The 17150-nt window shown below is 43.1% G+C and overlaps 1 protein-coding gene across 1 annotated transcript in view; it reads left to right on the forward strand.

The window, feature by feature from the left end:
* TRUB1 (TruB pseudouridine synthase family member 1) overlaps positions 1-17150 on the forward strand; it is a 44485-nt gene that overhangs the window by 16240 nt on the left and 11095 nt on the right. Inside the window, exon 4 of the mRNA XM_030568861.1 lies at positions 15570-15651. Coding sequence (XP_030424721.1) covers positions 15570-15651 — 82 coding nt within the window. The remainder of the gene's footprint in view (positions 1-15569; positions 15652-17150) is intronic.

A 17150-nucleotide genomic window follows, 5' to 3' on the forward strand; every position in this document is an offset into this window, starting at 1 on the left:
TACATTGTTGCTGTGAACTCTATATGGCAGCTCTGCCAAAAATATGAATATCAGAATTTTTCCAAACGTCCTGTCAAACTTAAGCTGATTTGGCTGCCATCAACATGTTTCCCTGATCTGTAATTCATACCGCCTCTGTAAGGATTATCATGCTTTATCAGTTCTGCAATTAAGTGTGTGACCTTCTTAAGGACTAGTCAGAGAAATAGAAATGTCCAGCCAAGTTTCTCAAAGCTCCAAGTTTCTTATCAAGTTCCTTAATATTTTTCCAGAAATAGATGTGTCCCTTTTGGTTTTTTTTATTTCAAATGTTCCTGCAAAATTGTGGAATAAATTACAGCATGTGAATGGGCTACTCTTATGACTCAAAGACTGGCATTCTGTGCTTCCTCTGAAAGTCGTGAGGTAGTTGGTGGTCAGAGTAACTCTATTCCTAAGACTGAGACAATGTGGAGATGTTTGTGGGCAGATAATTTAGAGACCTCTTGCTAACAGCGGAAAGTTTAAAGGAGATCATTGCTTTAGAAAAATCTCTTCCCCACTAAGATGTGCTGTAATAATGTAGCTATGCAAAAAGAAGTTGTGGGCTCATCAGGGAGGTAGGAGGCTTGGCAGCCTAAACAGCTGGCAATGAGATATTGTATTATTCTAATAATTCCCAGTGCAGGGGAGAGTGTGGGGGAGGGATGTCTCTAGCACAGACCGCCTTTACTGAAGTGGGATAAAACAAGATAATCAAAACTTCAGACACCAGTTACCATGTTCACTCATATTTAGTTATTTGCATTGTAAAGAGCACAACTCTGGCTTCACTCACATTCTCTTCAGCAGGGTCACATGTACCAGGGTGACCCCAAGTCTTCACTGGGGTCATATTAACGTAAACAAGACCAGAAGTTGGGCCATCATGAGCATTCTATGCTCTGACTCCTCAAATACTGACGGGTTGAAAACCTGCTTTTCTTTTCTGGAAGGTAGAATCTCTAGTCATTCTTTTTTTATCTGAAGCCCCAGGAGCTCCAGTGACTTGTGGAGAATTAGAATTGACTTCCGTGCATTGATTGCAAATGCTCGAGTGGAGAGTAGGTGAATTGAGCATTTGATCTCAAAGGTTGCAGCCTCTCCAGAGGGGCTCAATATCAGAATGTCATCTGGATAATATAAAACCCAAACTCCAGATCACCTCAAAGACTAGAGACAAAAAGGGATCAAGGGGAAAATGAAGATGCTGAATTAGTGGCCTGGTGTGGAACAGTGTGTATTTTTTATAGTTAGAAAACTGAACTCCTGAGGATCCCGAATGAGGTACAGAAACCATTTCAATTATCCAGTCTTTTTAAAGTGCAGCTTCACCATGTTTTGTCTCATAAATGCAGAGCTTGCTTCTTAAGGATTCTTCCGGAGAAACTGGACCAACTTCCTTTGTCGTATGAGAACTTCTTACTGACCTAAAAGTTTATTGTAGCATCATTCTAGGAAGTGGATGATTAGATCCATGGTCCATCTAGTCCAGAATCATTTCTGCAGCAGTTAGTCCCAGATGTTGTAGAGAAAGATGCAAGAGCCTATAATGAAATAAATCTCATAGGGAACATTATTTCCTAAGCAGTAATTTACAACTGGTTGTCTTATGCCCTGAAGCGTGAGAATTTAGATCCCTTAGTTTTCGTATACTATCTAATATAATTGTGGATATAATAATAATGCATATGGATATCTAAGTCTCTTTTGCCTCCAAAATACTTGGCCACCATCTTGTGGCAATGAATTCCATGGGGGTAATTATGCTTTTTTTTCCCCACTTGTCTTTTCTATTATTGCCATTATTTTGCCTATAAATATACACATATGAGGATGTGACTGGCTCTTTGGGGTGGGAAGGGGAACTTTTTCTTTAGGACTAGAATTTTTTGATGCCCTTACATTGACTAGCACCTTATTCCACAAGTGCTCCTCAGTAGTCCTCTAGATTTTAATAGGACTAAAATGTATTCGTCATGAGTAAAGGTATCTGTTTTTGGCCTTTCATCAATGGTGAGGGTTAATAATTAAAAGCATGCACTTGGGGGAAAAAAGGTAAAATGTGAAAAAGAATCCCTTGACTGTTGTACTATTAGCACTATGAAACACGCTGAAATAAGGGTCAGTTTCCCTGGGAAGCTTCTAATCTTGGGTGGGAAGAACCACCTCCTCCCTAAATTTAAGAGTCAATAAAAAACAAATACTCCCCCTCCCATACACTCTGTGTTTGCACTGTATCTTCTCAGATGGTCTGACTCCTTCATCTGTTATAGAATTTTACAAGAAGAACAGAGTCTCGTCGTTGAAATGATGAACAGAAAGAGCTGTGAGGCTGTGTAAAAAGCAGATGCTCCTGTTGCTGTGAAGAGTGAATTGAGCAAATATTTGCAGCCTACTTCCAAGAATATAACACACACACTGGAAAAATGATACATGCCCACACTACTTATTTTAGACCTTGACAAATGTTTCCCTTTTTTTTTTTTTTTTTTTTAACGGAACAATTGAAGATTATGGAGGGTACAGTAAGAAATGATTGGTCCTTCTCTTTTACACTGTTCCACAGTGGAGGACAAGGATTCACTGATGAAATTAATATCGGGTAAATTTATCAGTAACAGGAAATACTGCTTCAAAGAATATATAAATAGATGGTGGAGTTTGCTGCTGTTTATTATTTGTTGTACTGTAATGCTTAGGAGCCGTAGTTAGGGACCAGGACCCATACAGTAGGTGCTATACAAACACAGAACAAGCATAGTTCTTGTAAATGGAAGTGGCCAGGGCAGAAGAATAGCCTTGTTAGGACAAGAGACTGAAATCGAGAGAACTGGGTTCTAGTCACAGGCTTCCTGAGTAAACCTTGAGAAAATCACCTAAACCCAGATTTTTCAAAAGTTGATTTTGAGTGCTTCGATTTTTGTGTACCCACTGTGACACACAAGGCCTGATGTTTTCATTCATATATATGTTGTGGATGCGAACTGTCTCAAGATGGGCACCTCAAATCAGTGGCAACTTTTGAAGTATGGGTCTTAGTGTTCCTGCCTCCTCCCTTGAATAATGGAGCTAATACTTGCCTACTAAACAGGGATATTGTGAAGCTGAATTCGTTGCTTTTAAAAGTGCTTTGAGACCCTTTGATGGATGGCACTGTGGAAATGCAAAGGGGTGTTTGGTACAAAAGGAGTGTTCAGAGAATGTCATGCCTGCCCAGTGAAGCGTACAGATGCCAGGAAATGCCAGAGGTTAGGCTCCACACACAACCTTGACTCTGACAGGCTCAGATTCCAGGTAGTCAGGCCTGGTGGTTGGGGTGGTGGTCAACACCGGATGTATGATCAGGACATGGCCGAGGGCAGTGGTAGAACTTGGTTCTAGGGACAGGCCATGGGTCAGAACTGAGGTCAGAGTCCATAGACAAACCAAATCGGTATCGTAGTGAGAGTCCAGATGCAGGCCAAAGTTCAAAGCAGGGTTGGAGTGCGTCCTAGGGCCTGGCAGTCAGGAGGTGGATGCAGGGCTGGACAAAAGAGAAGGGCATGGACAAGGTTTGAGGTGTCTAGAACAAGGCTCCAGTAAAGTTGGGTCAGGAATAGGAATCGGAACCAGATGAAGGACAGCATGGAAGCCTAGGGAGTCTGTTTTATTATTATTAATTTATTAATTATTACATAATAAAATATCAGTTTTAATCCAGTGTTTTTCTATTGCACTCATCACCAGGGTATCTGAACATTGAGCAGGTAAATTAGATCTGCATGCTGCCGTCCATAGCACACGTTATAGAGGATTCTGCTGTTTGCCTTTTCTAGGAGGCACTGCCTGGAGTATGTGTATGTCTTAACATGTCAGTGACAGTAGATAACAATTATAGATACCAATATATAGCATCTTCTTGTATACCAGGCATTTTGCAACAGCCATTTAAATGGTAACCACACAGTAAATGTTGCTGTCATAATGTATTGTACAGATTAAGTGAAAACACACAGTAATAGTGAAATGCTGCTGGCAAATATAGGCCATTTCATTTGACAATTACGTTATATTTGAAGCTAACTGTCTCATCCCTTGAATTGTGCCTAAGCAAGGCTGCCCTATATTGTGAAAAGGAAATGTGTTGTATATGGCTATTAATGGTATGTCTACGCTACGAATTTAGGTCGAATTTGTAGAAGTCGATTTTTTAGGAAGCGATTTTATACAGCGGATTGTGTGTCTCCCCACTAAGTGCATTAAGTCAGCGGAGTGCATCCACCGTACCGAGGCTAACGTCGACTTTCGGGGGGTTGCACTGTGGGTAGCTATCCAACAGTTCCCCCATTCTCCGCCACCCATTGGAATTCAAGGTTGAGCTCCCACTTCCTGATGGGACAAAAACATTATCGCGGGTGGTTTTGGGTACATGTCATCAGTCGCCCCTCCCGCCGTGAGAGCAACGGCAGACTATCGTTTGTCTTTTTTCCGCACAGACGTCATACCACGGCAAGCATGCAGCCCGCTCAGCTCAGCCGCCGCTGTTGTGTACTGGGTGCTGTTGGTGGCAGACAGTACAATAGGGCTGCAAACCATCGTCACGCATCTGCCGCCGCTCTGCTCTCCTGCTGATGCCATACCACGGCAAGCATGGAGCCTGCTCAGTGTCTGAGCACTGTAAACACCTTGCACATTATCCTGCAGTGTATATGCAGCACCAGAACCTGCAAAAGCAGGTGAGGAGGCGACGGCAGTGCGGTGACAAGAGTGATGAGGACATGGACACAGACTTCTCTCGAAGCACGAGCCCTGGCACTTTGGACATCATGGTGGTAATGGGGCAGATTCCTGCCCTGGAACGCTGGTTCTGGGCCCGGGAAACAAGCACAGACTAGTGGGACCACATAGTGTTGCAGGGCTGGGATGATTCCCAGTGGCTGCGAAACTTTTGCATGCATAAGGGCACTTTCAGGGAACTTTGTGACTTGCTTTCCCCTGCCCTGAAGCGCAAGAATACCAAGATGAGAGCAGCCCTCACAGTTCACAAGTGAGTGGCAATAGCCCTCTGGAAACTTGCAACTCCAGACAGCTACCAGTCAGTCAGGAATCAATTTGGAGTGGGCAAATCTACTGTGGGAGCTGCTGTGATCCAAGTAGCCAACACGATCACTGAACTGCTGCTATCAAGGGCAGGTCATAATGGATGGCTTTGCTGCAATGGGATTCCCTAACTGTGGTGAGGCGATAGATGGAACGCATATCCCTATCTTGGGACTGGAGCACCAAGCCAGCCAGTACATAAACCGAAAGGGGTACTTTTCAGTGGTGCTGCAAGCATTGGTGGATCACAAGGGACGTTTCACCAACATCAACGTGGGATGGCTGGGAAAGGTACATGCCGCTTGCATTTCAGGAACTCTGGTCTGTCTGAACGGCTGGAGCAAGGGACTTAACTTCTAGACCAGAAAATAACGATTGGGGATGTTGAAATGCCTATAGTTATCCTTGGGGACCCAGCCTACCCCTTAATGCCATGGCTCATGAAGCCATACACAGGCACCCTGGACAGTAGTCAGGAGCTGTTCAACTATAGGCCGAGCAAGTGCAAAATAGTGGTAGAATGTGTAATTGGACATGTGAAAGCGCGCTGGCGCAGTTTACTGACTTGGTTAAACCTCAGCGAAACCAGTATTCCCATTGTTATTACTGCTTGCTGTGTGCTCCACAATATCTGTGAAAGTAAGGGAGAGACGTTTATGGCGGGGTGGGAGGATGAGGCAAATCGCCTGGCTGCTGATTACGTGCAGCCTGACACCAAGGCGGTTAGAAGAGCACAGCAGGGCATGCTGCGCATCAGAGAAGCTTTGAAAAACAGTTTCATGACTGGACAGACTATGGTGTGAAAGTTCTGTTAGTTTCTCTTTGATGAAAACCCACCCCCTTGGTTCACTCTACTTCGCTGTAAGCCAGCCGCCCTCCCCTCCCCACTTCAATCACCGCTTGCTGAGGCAATAAAGTCATTGTTGTTTCAAATTCGTTCATTCTTTATTTATTAGTCACAGAAATAGGGGCATAACTGCCAAGGTAGCCAGGGAGGGGCAGGGAAGTAGGGAAGCACTGGGTGGGGTGGAGGAGGAGGGAAGGACAAGGCCACACTGCAGTTCAAAACTTATTGAATGCCAGCTTTCTGCTGCTTGGGCAGTCCTCTGGGGTGGAGTGGTTGGGTGCCCGGAGGTGTTCCCCCCCAGTGTTCTTGGGTGTCGGGGTGAGGAGGCTATGGGACTTGAGGAGGAGGACAGGCGGTTACACAGGGGCTGCAGTGGAGATCTGTACTCCTACTGCCTTTCCTGCACCTCAACCATACACCAGCGCATATAAGTTTGATCCTTCAATAGCCTCAGCATTGCCTTCTACCTCCTCTCATCATGCTTCCGCCACCTCTCCTCTTGTGCGTCCCTCCTGTCCTCACGTTCATTTTTTGCTTTCCTGGACTCTGACGTTGTTCACCTCCACACGTTCTGCTGGGCTCTTTCAGAGCAGGAGGACTGCATGAGCTCAGAGAGCATTTCATCACGAGTGCGTATTTTTTCATCTTGTTATCTGTGCTAGCCTCTGGGATGGAGATAATAGTGGTAGCTTTGAAACATTTGCAGCTGCGGGAGGGAGAAAAGGTAGAGTTGGGTTGACCATTTAAAATGAGTTGGCCATTTGAAAGGAGGGGCTACGTTTTTCAGATTAACGTGCAGCACAAACCCAACTTAAGCCCCCCCCAATTCTCTGGGATGATCGCTTCACCCCTCTCCCCATCGCATGGCTAAGAGTGGGGATGGTTTTTTTTCAGCCACAGGCACACAGCCCAGCAGGAACAGCGGCCTCTGAATGTCTCCTTAATAAAATTCCCCTATTTCAACCAGGTGACCATGAATGATATCACTCTCTTGAGGATAACACCGAGAGATAAAGAAGGGATGTTGCTTGACTGCATTCCAGTAGCTTTATTAGCCTCGAATGCATCCCAAGTCTTTAGGGAAAATTAATCATTAAACACGCTTGCTTTTAAACCATGTATTATATTTACAAAGGTACACTCACCAGAGGGACCTTCTCCGCCTTCGAAGTCCGGGAGCCTGGGTTGGGAGGGTAATGTCTCCAGGGTAATAAACAGTACCTGGCTGTCGGGGAGAGTGGTTTCTCCGCTTGTCTGCTGTGCACTGTCTTCAACCACCTCCTCCTCCTCCTTCTCATCTTCGTCCCCAAAATCCTCATCCCTGTTGCATGAGACTCCCTTGCAGGAGTCCACATACAGGAGTAGGGTAGTTGTAGGGGCACCACCTAGAATTGCATGCAGCTCATGATAGAAGTGGCACATCTGGGAGTCTGACCTGGAGCAGCCATTTGCCTTTTTGGTTTTTTGGTAGGCTTGCCTGAGCTCCTTAAGTTTCACACTGCACTACTGCGGGTCCCTATTATAGCTTCTGTCCTTCATGCCCTTGGAGATTTTTTTCTAATATTTTGGCATTTCGTCTTTTGGAACAGAGTTCTGAAAGCACGGATTCGTCTCCCCATACAGCGATCGGATCCAGTACCTCCCGTTTGGTCCATGCTGGAGCTCTTTTGCGATTCTGGGACTCCATGGTCACCTGTGCTGATCAGCTTGCCACTCTGGCCAAACAGGAAATAAAATTCAAAAGTTCGTGGGGCTTTTCCTGTCTACCTGGCCAGTGCATCTGAGTTGAGAGCGCTGTCCAAAGCAGTCACAATGGAGCACTTTGGGATAGCTCCCAGAGGCCAATACTGTTGAATTGCATCCACACTACCCCCAAATTTGACCTGGTGATGTCAATTTCAGCGCTAATCCCCTCATCGAGGAGGAGTACAGAAATCGATTTTAAGACCCCTTTAAGTCAACAAAAATGGCTTTGTTGTGTGGATGGGTGCAGGGTTAAATCGAGCTGACGCTGCTAAATTCTATCTAAACTCGTAGTGTAGACCAGTGCTAGGTAACTGATCCTGATTAGATGACTTGTGCCAATGAGACATTTTGCAAGGCAAAAGGTGCACAGCTGCTAATCCTTGTATGAGTTTATTTAGAGAACTCAATGCAAAACATACTATGTATACCAACTCTGCAGTTTTTTCCAGCAGATCATATCTTGATCAAATCAAAATCACTTTTCATTAGAATACTTAAAGGCACTCCTCCCCCATAGGAGCCATTCCTGTGGCAAATTTGATCTTTCTATCATGGCTCCTTTTTTCTAGAGATGCCTTTATTAGAGGGAAGGTGAGACAGAATCTTCTTTGTATAATGGGGAAAGTGCTGCTTCCCATACTCCCACTTCTTCCCCCCCCCCCCACTATCCTTCTCCTCATATCTTAAAAATAACTCAACTGTGTTTGCTTAAATTAAGAAAAAAATTCACATGGAAGATTTCAGAGCAAAATGTGATAGTTTTGGAAAGTCTGAAAACGGGGTTAGAATCAGGGATGGCTCTAGTTTTGGGTTGTTGTTTTTTTTCCTGCCTCAAGCACGGCAGGCAGGCTGCCTTCAGCAGCCTGCCTGCAGGAGGTCCCTGGTCCCGCAGATTTGTCAGCTTGCCTGCGGGAGGTCCGCTGGTCCCACGGCTTCGGTGTACTTGCCGCCGAATCCACGGGACCTGCGGACCTCCTGCAGGTGCGCCACCGAAGGCTGCTGCCCTCGGAGGGACTGGCAGGCCACCCCCTGCGGCTTGCCACTGCCTGCAGCTTGCCACCCCAGGCACACACTTGGAGCGCTGGTGCCTGGAGCCGCACCTGGTTAGAATGAAATGCTTCTGCAACCTTAAGGTCTCTGACAATCCACTCTAGTGATTTATATCTGCACTGGAAGATTTGTGTTTCTCTCTCTATATACACACACAAAACATAGGTACTGGAGCTACTGAATTCAAACACTCTTTTGGTTTCCCTTCCCTTCTCTCTTTTTCCTCCCGCATCTTCCTCCGAAAATATAGGTTATAAAAGGGCCCCAGCTATGTAGTGCAGGTATTAATTTGCCTACTGCCCTACCATTAGTGAGCTGGTTCTGCGTGCTGTGTATTTCTCAAGTTTCTCTCTCTTTTATGTTAACCCCAGGGGCCTAACCTATTAATATCTCTGCTTCATGCTCTATTAATATTCAGACTTTTAAAAGGTATAGTATTGAGAATTTTGAAGAGGCTGCACTTATTATGATGTGGGAACTATTGCCTCACAAAATGGAGAGTCCTCTCCAGTTAGAATTTTTCTGTATTCTCTCTCTCTCTCCCCTCCACCCACCCCCTCCTTCTGACTTCTGTAAATTACATATTTGTATTCACTACATATACAATTCTTCCTTCCCACTTTAACAAAATAATAAATAACAGTGCTGACACACTGTCAACTTTTTTTTTTTTAAGTATGAGATCATGGGAGTCAGAAACAGATGATTTGTTATCAGATCTGTTTGTTCCCACGCTAAAGCAGCACTTTCTAGTCACTCAGATTTTTGTACCACTGCCATTTGGAGTTTACTAGATCTTAGCATGAGGAAAGTTCTTTGGATTCAACCTAAATATTAATTTTCATAATTTACTTTGACATTCCTAGTTATACTCCATTGCATGATTCTAAAACCATCTCTTTTCTCAGCATATCTCACCCCTGTAAAGAGTCTGCTCTATTTCTGGGAGAAAAAAATCCAGAATTTCCTTAATACCCGATTCCTCAAAAAGTTGGGTGTGGGGTGGGAGTTTGTGTTTCCCCTGTGTAATCCGTTGTGCAGGCAAAAGAGGTTGAGAGTGGGAAGGAGGGAATGAGCTTGTGTCAGAATAAAACCGACCTCTATACAAGACCAAGGTTGAGATTTTTTTTTTTTTTTTTCCTCCAGTGACCGCAGAGAGTTTCCAGTGGGGAAAGTGTCTGGAAGCTTTGAATTAAGAGACTTAGTACTACCAAGCAGCTGGTTTCTTGAGTGGGTCTGCATGTTGTAAGCCCTTGTTGATGCTTAGCTGTGAGACTATGTATCACTGAAATCTAGGGGATGACCTGATGACACTAATATTTTTACAAAACTTCAATGTTTTGTTCTGGTTTTTGGAATTCCCTGGAGTCTCTGGATACATCCCCCAAGTTATCACATCACTCCCTAATCTCTGGCAGAACTTTCGGCCACAGGCTCCCCACTGATGAGTGGTGCTAGTCTTTCACTTTGAAAATCAGGTCACCCTATGTGTTAGAGCATTTTAAGTAAGAGGCTGACATAATGAGTCAGACAGTCCGGCTAGTCTTAGGGTAAAGATCAGATAGTTCTTCAACAATGACAGAACAATTACAGCATCGAGCAGTAAATAAAATTTAGTGCAGCTTTAGTACAAAGTCAGCTTTTTCACTCAGGAGAAAAATGGATGCTAGAGGAGAGAAATTGTAATGTTTCTCTGCATTAAGAGAAAACGTTTGGTGTTTGTAAATTTTGAACTTGCTTTGTCAAAATTCTTTTTGTCCCTTCTGTAATCTCCGTTTTGTCTTTTGGTAACATTTTGAAATTGTTTGGGGGCCTCCTGCCTTTAATATGTCTGATCATGGCTGCTGGAAGATCTTTTGTTTTGTAAAATAATTGGGACTCAAATAATCATCCCTTTTCTCCTATCCTTGGGATGTCTTTTCTATTTAGAGCCAGGCACTGTTTCTTGCTATTCGTTTTGAACAGTGTTCAGCACAATGGAACCCCGGTTTTGCCTGAATCCTCTCGGTGCTATTGAAGAACGTGTAACAAGTTACATAAATAACTAATCTTGGTCAGGAGTTAGTAATAAATTTTATGGATCTATGGACACAAATTGAACGTACTTTTATAAATAACCATATAGGGCCAATTCAATATGTACAGAGGCCCAAGTCTGCAGCCAAGATGCATCTGCAGGTATGGTAAGTGTATGCACAAAGCACGCATTTACATGGTTAGGCGCCAGCATGGCAGTTTTGATGCACACTTACCCATTTTGTGCTCCAGCTGATTGCTACCAGTGTCCTTTCAACTTCTGTAGGCTTTCTGTGCCTCACTTTTGTCAGGCACATACATATATTGATATTCTATTTGTCAAATCTGATTTCTCTGATGATTCTCAGTCTGTCAAACTAGGGTTCTTAGCTCTCTTTCCGCTCTCCCCCCTTCAGTCCCATATTGAATTGCTGCTGTGATTTGAAAACACCTTATCCTCAAATGAACTCTAAGAACCATTTGTCCTACTTCCTACAGTCCTTCCTTTCCAGGAAATTCCCGCAATGGGAGCCACCTTGCAACTTTAAAGAAAGCTGCTAATGACCCTGTTTTACAATTGCATCCCAGAGGTTGAATCTCTCTTCTAAAAGTTTCTGTTCCATTTTTAAGAAAAGCTTTTAAAACAGGTTATAATTTAGGATTTCAGGTCTCTGGTCCTTTTCCCAATAAAACTTTGATATATAAAATAAAACAAAATTGAGAAGTACTGTTCCCATGGTCTCTCTGGCATTTTCACTGACTAGTGGTATGGACATGCCCTGGAGTCAGCCCAGGGTCTCTAACTATTGTGAAACTGACTATAAAGAATGTAAGGTTCCTAGCTATAAGTTCAGAGAACCCATGTACATTTTCTTTTTCCCCGCTCCAGTAAATCTACATATTAAGTGAGAGTATCTTCCCCTTCCCATCAGGGTTTAACTGGTAAATATCAGTTGACATTAAAACTGGAAGCATTTATTTAGAGTGACTATTCTTTTAACAAAAGAAACATCATTGTTATATAACATCGTTGTTATATAATCCCTGTGGGGTTTGCCATTTGTGTGTGAATCCCACCAGTCTTTCCCTGCAGAGCCAAACAGAATGGCTCAGGTTACCAGGGTCCCACTTGCAGTGGTGACTCCAGAAAAAAAGCTGCCCCACACTTCTCAACCTGCAAATCTGCCAGTGAGATATGTCACATATGATCGAAGTATGGAACACCTGGGTTTTGTTCCACATCCCATCATAATTGACAGAGGGCTTTGACACTAACACCTGTTTTTAGGGATATTTCCTCACTGTATTAATGAAATAAACCAGTTTTACAGTCTCTTACAGTGTGGAGAAGTGGTGGGGGAAAATCCCTGCACTGCTTGCTTGGGTACCGGGAGGCTTAGAGAGATGGTTTCTACCTGAACCTCACATAGAATGCCTGAGGGGAGGCAGTTTTAGAGAGGAAGGACGGAGGTGGTGGGTGCTGCCTGGTCTGCCTCACAATCCAGTCAGTTTAGTCTGAGAGCAGCTCAGGGCTGGCCTTCCCTCAGTCTCCCGTGGAAAAATGTTGTGGCTTAGCCTGCCTCCTCCCTCTCTACAGTTGTTAGTTCATGGAGTCACTCCCTCAGAGATACCTCTCTGCTTTTTGCAGGGAGGAGAGAGGAAGACAGGGCAGAAAGCCCTGAGCTGCTAGAGAAGGGTCTTCTCTTCCTCCTCTGATCATTGGTCCCTACCCTGTGAAATGCTGCTGTAGTTCTCAGCACACCAGGACAGGGAGTCAGCACCAATGTTGTGTGTATCATGTAATGCAGTGCATTTGAGAGGTTTGTCAATTCCCACAACTTTCTAATTGCCATGCTGGCTTTGACTCCAGGTGCTATAGCAGCAAGCGCCTCCCTCTCTAGATAGTAGCAGGGCACGTGTGACCATTTCTGTCTGATACAGGCTTTGCACAGTTATCCATCTGTTGTCACCTCCAGATTAGATAGCTGTAGGTGGGGCTGAAAGTTGAAGCTAGTGCAGGATGTTGCAGCCTGCTTGTTAAGGAGGGTTACACATTGGATTGGTGCTCCATAACGTGCAGTGGCTGCCAATAAACTTCTGGCTGGAATTCAAGGTGCTGGTTTTAACCCATGAATCCCTAAATGATTTGGGACCTGGTTACCTGAGAGATCGACTCTCAACTGTATGTCTCAGGGGCAGATTAGCAGAGGTGATTGGGCCAGAGTTTGCTCAGTAGAAATGAGAGGGAGCTGCTGGTGGGATGGTCTCTGTGAGGAGTTTTCAACATTGGAACTTGGTCCACAAGCCCATCTTTGTTACCCTTTGGAGCTTGCTGCAGTGCCCACCCTGTTTCCGTTTCTGTTAAGGAGGGTGTGAGCTGAGGTGATGATGTTGAAGAGCGGCTGTTTCTCTATGTCGATGTGGTAATTTAACACTTATGAGAGTGCTGGATTGGTGCCCGTAGGTGTATTTTTAAAATTGAAGAGAGACATAGCCAGTGGAGGTGTGAAAAGGTCACCAGAGTCAGACTCAGTGGATGTTTCTGAGGGCAGGGAGAGCTGAAGTCCAAGGAAAGGCAACTCTGAATTCGAAAACAGTCAAATGAGAGAGGTCTAAGAGGAGCATTAGGCTCAGTCTGAGCTCTTGGCCTCTCTTCTGCAACTTCCATTCCCCTGTAAATGGTCAGTGACGACTGTGATAGATAGTTTACAAATACTCAAGGGTGCTGTTGAGATCGATAGTGAATCAAATATAGCTCTCAATTTCCTGGACCTTTTGTGGCTTGATTTTTTTCCGAGTATGGATTAGTGCGCCCTCACTTTATTGGTTTATAACTAAACTGGGATTTTTTTCTTTGCAATTATAGAATCATAGAATAGAATATCCGGGTTGGAAGGGACCTCAGTAGGTCATCTAGTCTCCTTTGGTACATGTACTTTTTGTAAATTAGAAAGGTTTATGACCTTACACAGAACCAAAGAGATAGAAAGTGAGGCTGTGGAATGTGTTCATCATTCAGTGGTGGAGTTTCTATCACCTGTTTTTATATAGATCCAGTGTAAAGAATTTTTCTCCACTGCTGGAATGTTAAATTTAACAATGTGATTGTAATGGGCAGCCAGAAGCCAGTTGCTTATAACCAGATTTAAAAAAATCATCGTGCAGGCCAAGCTGATGCCAGGACTTTCATTCCATTGGAACCTCTTTCAGCCTGAAACCTAATGAAAGACCTTAAAGGTTTAGTAATAATAGAACCGTTCAGACCTGTTCTCACACTCATTGTAACCTCTGAAAAAGTTGTCCAATATATAGTGTTTTATTTTGCATCTTATTGTTCAAAAGTCCTTCCTTTTTCTCTGTTTGTGCCACAGTAGTTTGAAGACTGTTCTCTGTATTGCTTTATTTACATACACACACAGATGTAAACTAGTAAGTTTTTGTTTGTTTGTTTGATGGAGATCATTGTAGCCTGGCACCCAAGGACACTGATAGGCCATATGGATAATATAATATATAATAATAGGAGATATACCAATCTCCTGGAACTGGAAGGGACCTTTAAAGGTCATCGAGTCCAACCCCCTGCCTTCACTACTAGCAGGACCAATTTTTGCCCCAGATCCCTAAGTGGCCCCCTCAAGGATTGAACTCACTACCCTGGATTTAGGTGTAGGTGGCTGTAATGCAAGGGCATACACGCTTGATACCTGTATGACAATTAGCTTAGCATAATCAAGGCCTAGCTGTTCATAAGGAACTAATTCATAGATGACCTTATATCACAAGGTGTGTATTACAGTGGTACATGACAGAAAATGGTGACATGAGGAACCGCAGATATATGCTTTTGGGATTTTAGAGAAAGTTTGGAGGATGTTGAGTTTAATTAACTTATATGTACTAATTGCAGGTATACTCTAGTAACTAGTTGACTTAAATGCTAATAATTATGAGGTAAATGGTTAATTAACTTATAGATGTTAGGAACCCCAATATTATTGAGGTATAGAAGCATGTGGCTAAAACCATTACTAAATATGTATAATGACAGTGGGCGTTAGCATAAGCCATAATAAAAGTTGATACCCAGGCTGTCGGAGACATTGGAAAACACTGACTTGATGACTATGTGTGAGTCAACTCGCCTGCACTGGGGGTCTGTGTGAGGGATGATGTGAATAATGCATGGAGTACTGGACGTTCTGTATTGGCACTGTCTCCTTTGCCATACTACGGGGTGTGTGATTCTGTTTGTTGTGCTAATAAATTTTATAGCATTGATAATCAGATAATTCTTCTTTTCCCATCCGAACTATTGTGTGGTACTCCATTCCACTGCTGAACAGATGTCCTGCTTTGCCTCAGAGATGGCCGCATTAGAGTGATTGATAAGTCCTTCATCTTCTCTCTCTCTCTCATATTGTATTAAGATTGCAAAGCACTGTGCCGTCCTCTGGGATGAAAGATCCTACTGTATTTAAGATATTATGGCAAATATTCTACTCATTCTTTTATTTCACTAAAATATTTTTATTGTTAAGCTCTTACATCACACCAACTTAGTTTTAATGTTGCTTAGCTACCACATTACGTAACTTTTTTTAAAAAAATCCTAAATCAATGAACGGCTATGTCCATGTAATACTGGGTCTCATTTCTTGTGAATTTCCTATCTTAATATCTCCATCTTCGTTTTCCCCAGAGTTGTGTGGTTGGTTATTCATGATCCAGCTTCAGTAGTGCCATCTGAAGTTCTCGCTGGATGTTCAGTTAAACTCTTAAAGACATTAATCTCTTCTTTCCTTCACAGAAGTACATGGCCATTGGGGAACTGGGAAAAGCTACCGATACATTAGATGCTACGGGAAAAGTAACTGAAGAAAAGCCTTATGGTAACTTTACATTAATTAAATCATAGATATAGATTAAAGTGCAATAAATGGCCTGTATCTTACCAAAGCAAAGGAGAGATTTTGGACTTCACACACTTCAATTTTTTCAGCATTGCATTTGTGGGAAAGCAAAGCAACTGACCTGCTGCAACGGTTAATACTTTAAAGAAAAACACCTTCTTGGGGACAAGAGGACATAGCTCTTTGGAGCTTTGTATCTCATGATGCTGAGAATTAAATGTAAATTCTAAATAAATTGAATGATTATTTCAGCTTTAATCTCAGTGCGTAACATCTCACAGCTGGGTCCAGCACAGTGATTGATTTCAGTTTTTTCAAGAAACTGACATCAAACTAGTAAGGTGAAAAATAGAATCAGGCATAACTGTATTCTTTTGCCTTCAGTATACTGGCATCACCAATACAATTGTCATCCTTCAGTGTACAATCCTATGAGGATTGCCTTTGCCCTTCAAACCCAGAAAGAACGAAGTATTTCAGTCTCCCCTCCAAAAAGCCCCTTTAAATACAGGCTTTTTTATTTTAAAATGGGGCTGGCATAAACTCATCTTTTCACTGGTTCATGCTGTCTCTTTTGCAGACTGGCTCCTAGCAATCTAAATAAATGAGCCTCTCCTAAACAGAGACCATGGTGCATAGGTTTGACAGTTTTGAACTAATTCTATTTACTGCTTTGTCAGTTCACACGTTCTGGAGTGCATTCACAGATAGGGTAAAGAAACCATGGTGTGTCTGAGAAATAATGCAGGACTATTTGGGAACCCACCTGAAAGTGTTTGCCATTAATTCTTTCGCAACATAAAAAGAATGCTATAGATAGCTCGTCTCCCTAGCAACTCTTACAGGCCCCACTCTGTTTCTGATACCTAGGAACAGGTAAATACAATAAAATTACCTTTCATTATCTTGTGATGAAAAAGGTATGCTGAATTTTTTCTCTTCCCTCTTGCTTGTAATTTTTCTTCTTTCTTAGTGCAGGCAAGCACCAGTTTCACCCTGAACTGCATTGCCAGTGCTGGCTAGTAATATCTTTTTGACTGCCTGGTGCTGCTCAGAGAACTTGCCCACTCTGCCTCCATTTCAATACCGAGTGGTCAGAGGCTACAGTAGAATCTTCTCTATCTATCTAGACTTTTGTAAAGTTGCTCATCTGAGTCGTTAAACCATACAGTTTTATAATAGGTACAAATCAAAGTGATTTCTACTTGCTTCTCAGAAAGGCAGAATGCATGATTGTGTGCTAACACTCTGTTATGCTTACAAAATACACTGCACATTCACCAGCCCGTGATGAAGTATTATCACAAGTAATTAAAACTCAATTCCCATTGCCAGAATAGATGAACCGGGTATGTTCCATGATACATTAGCCTTGCTTGCTGTCCTCACACTTCTTGCGTTCAGAAATTTAGTGCAGACCAGCGAGATTGTATTGTGAATTCTCCAAAGGGGAGAGCATAAGAACCATGTGCTCTCCT

Source organism: Gopherus evgoodei, chromosome 7 (genome assembly GCF_007399415.2).
Source record: "Gopherus evgoodei ecotype Sinaloan lineage chromosome 7, rGopEvg1_v1.p, whole genome shotgun sequence".
Taxonomy (NCBI): Eukaryota; Metazoa; Chordata; order Testudines; family Testudinidae; genus Gopherus; species Gopherus evgoodei.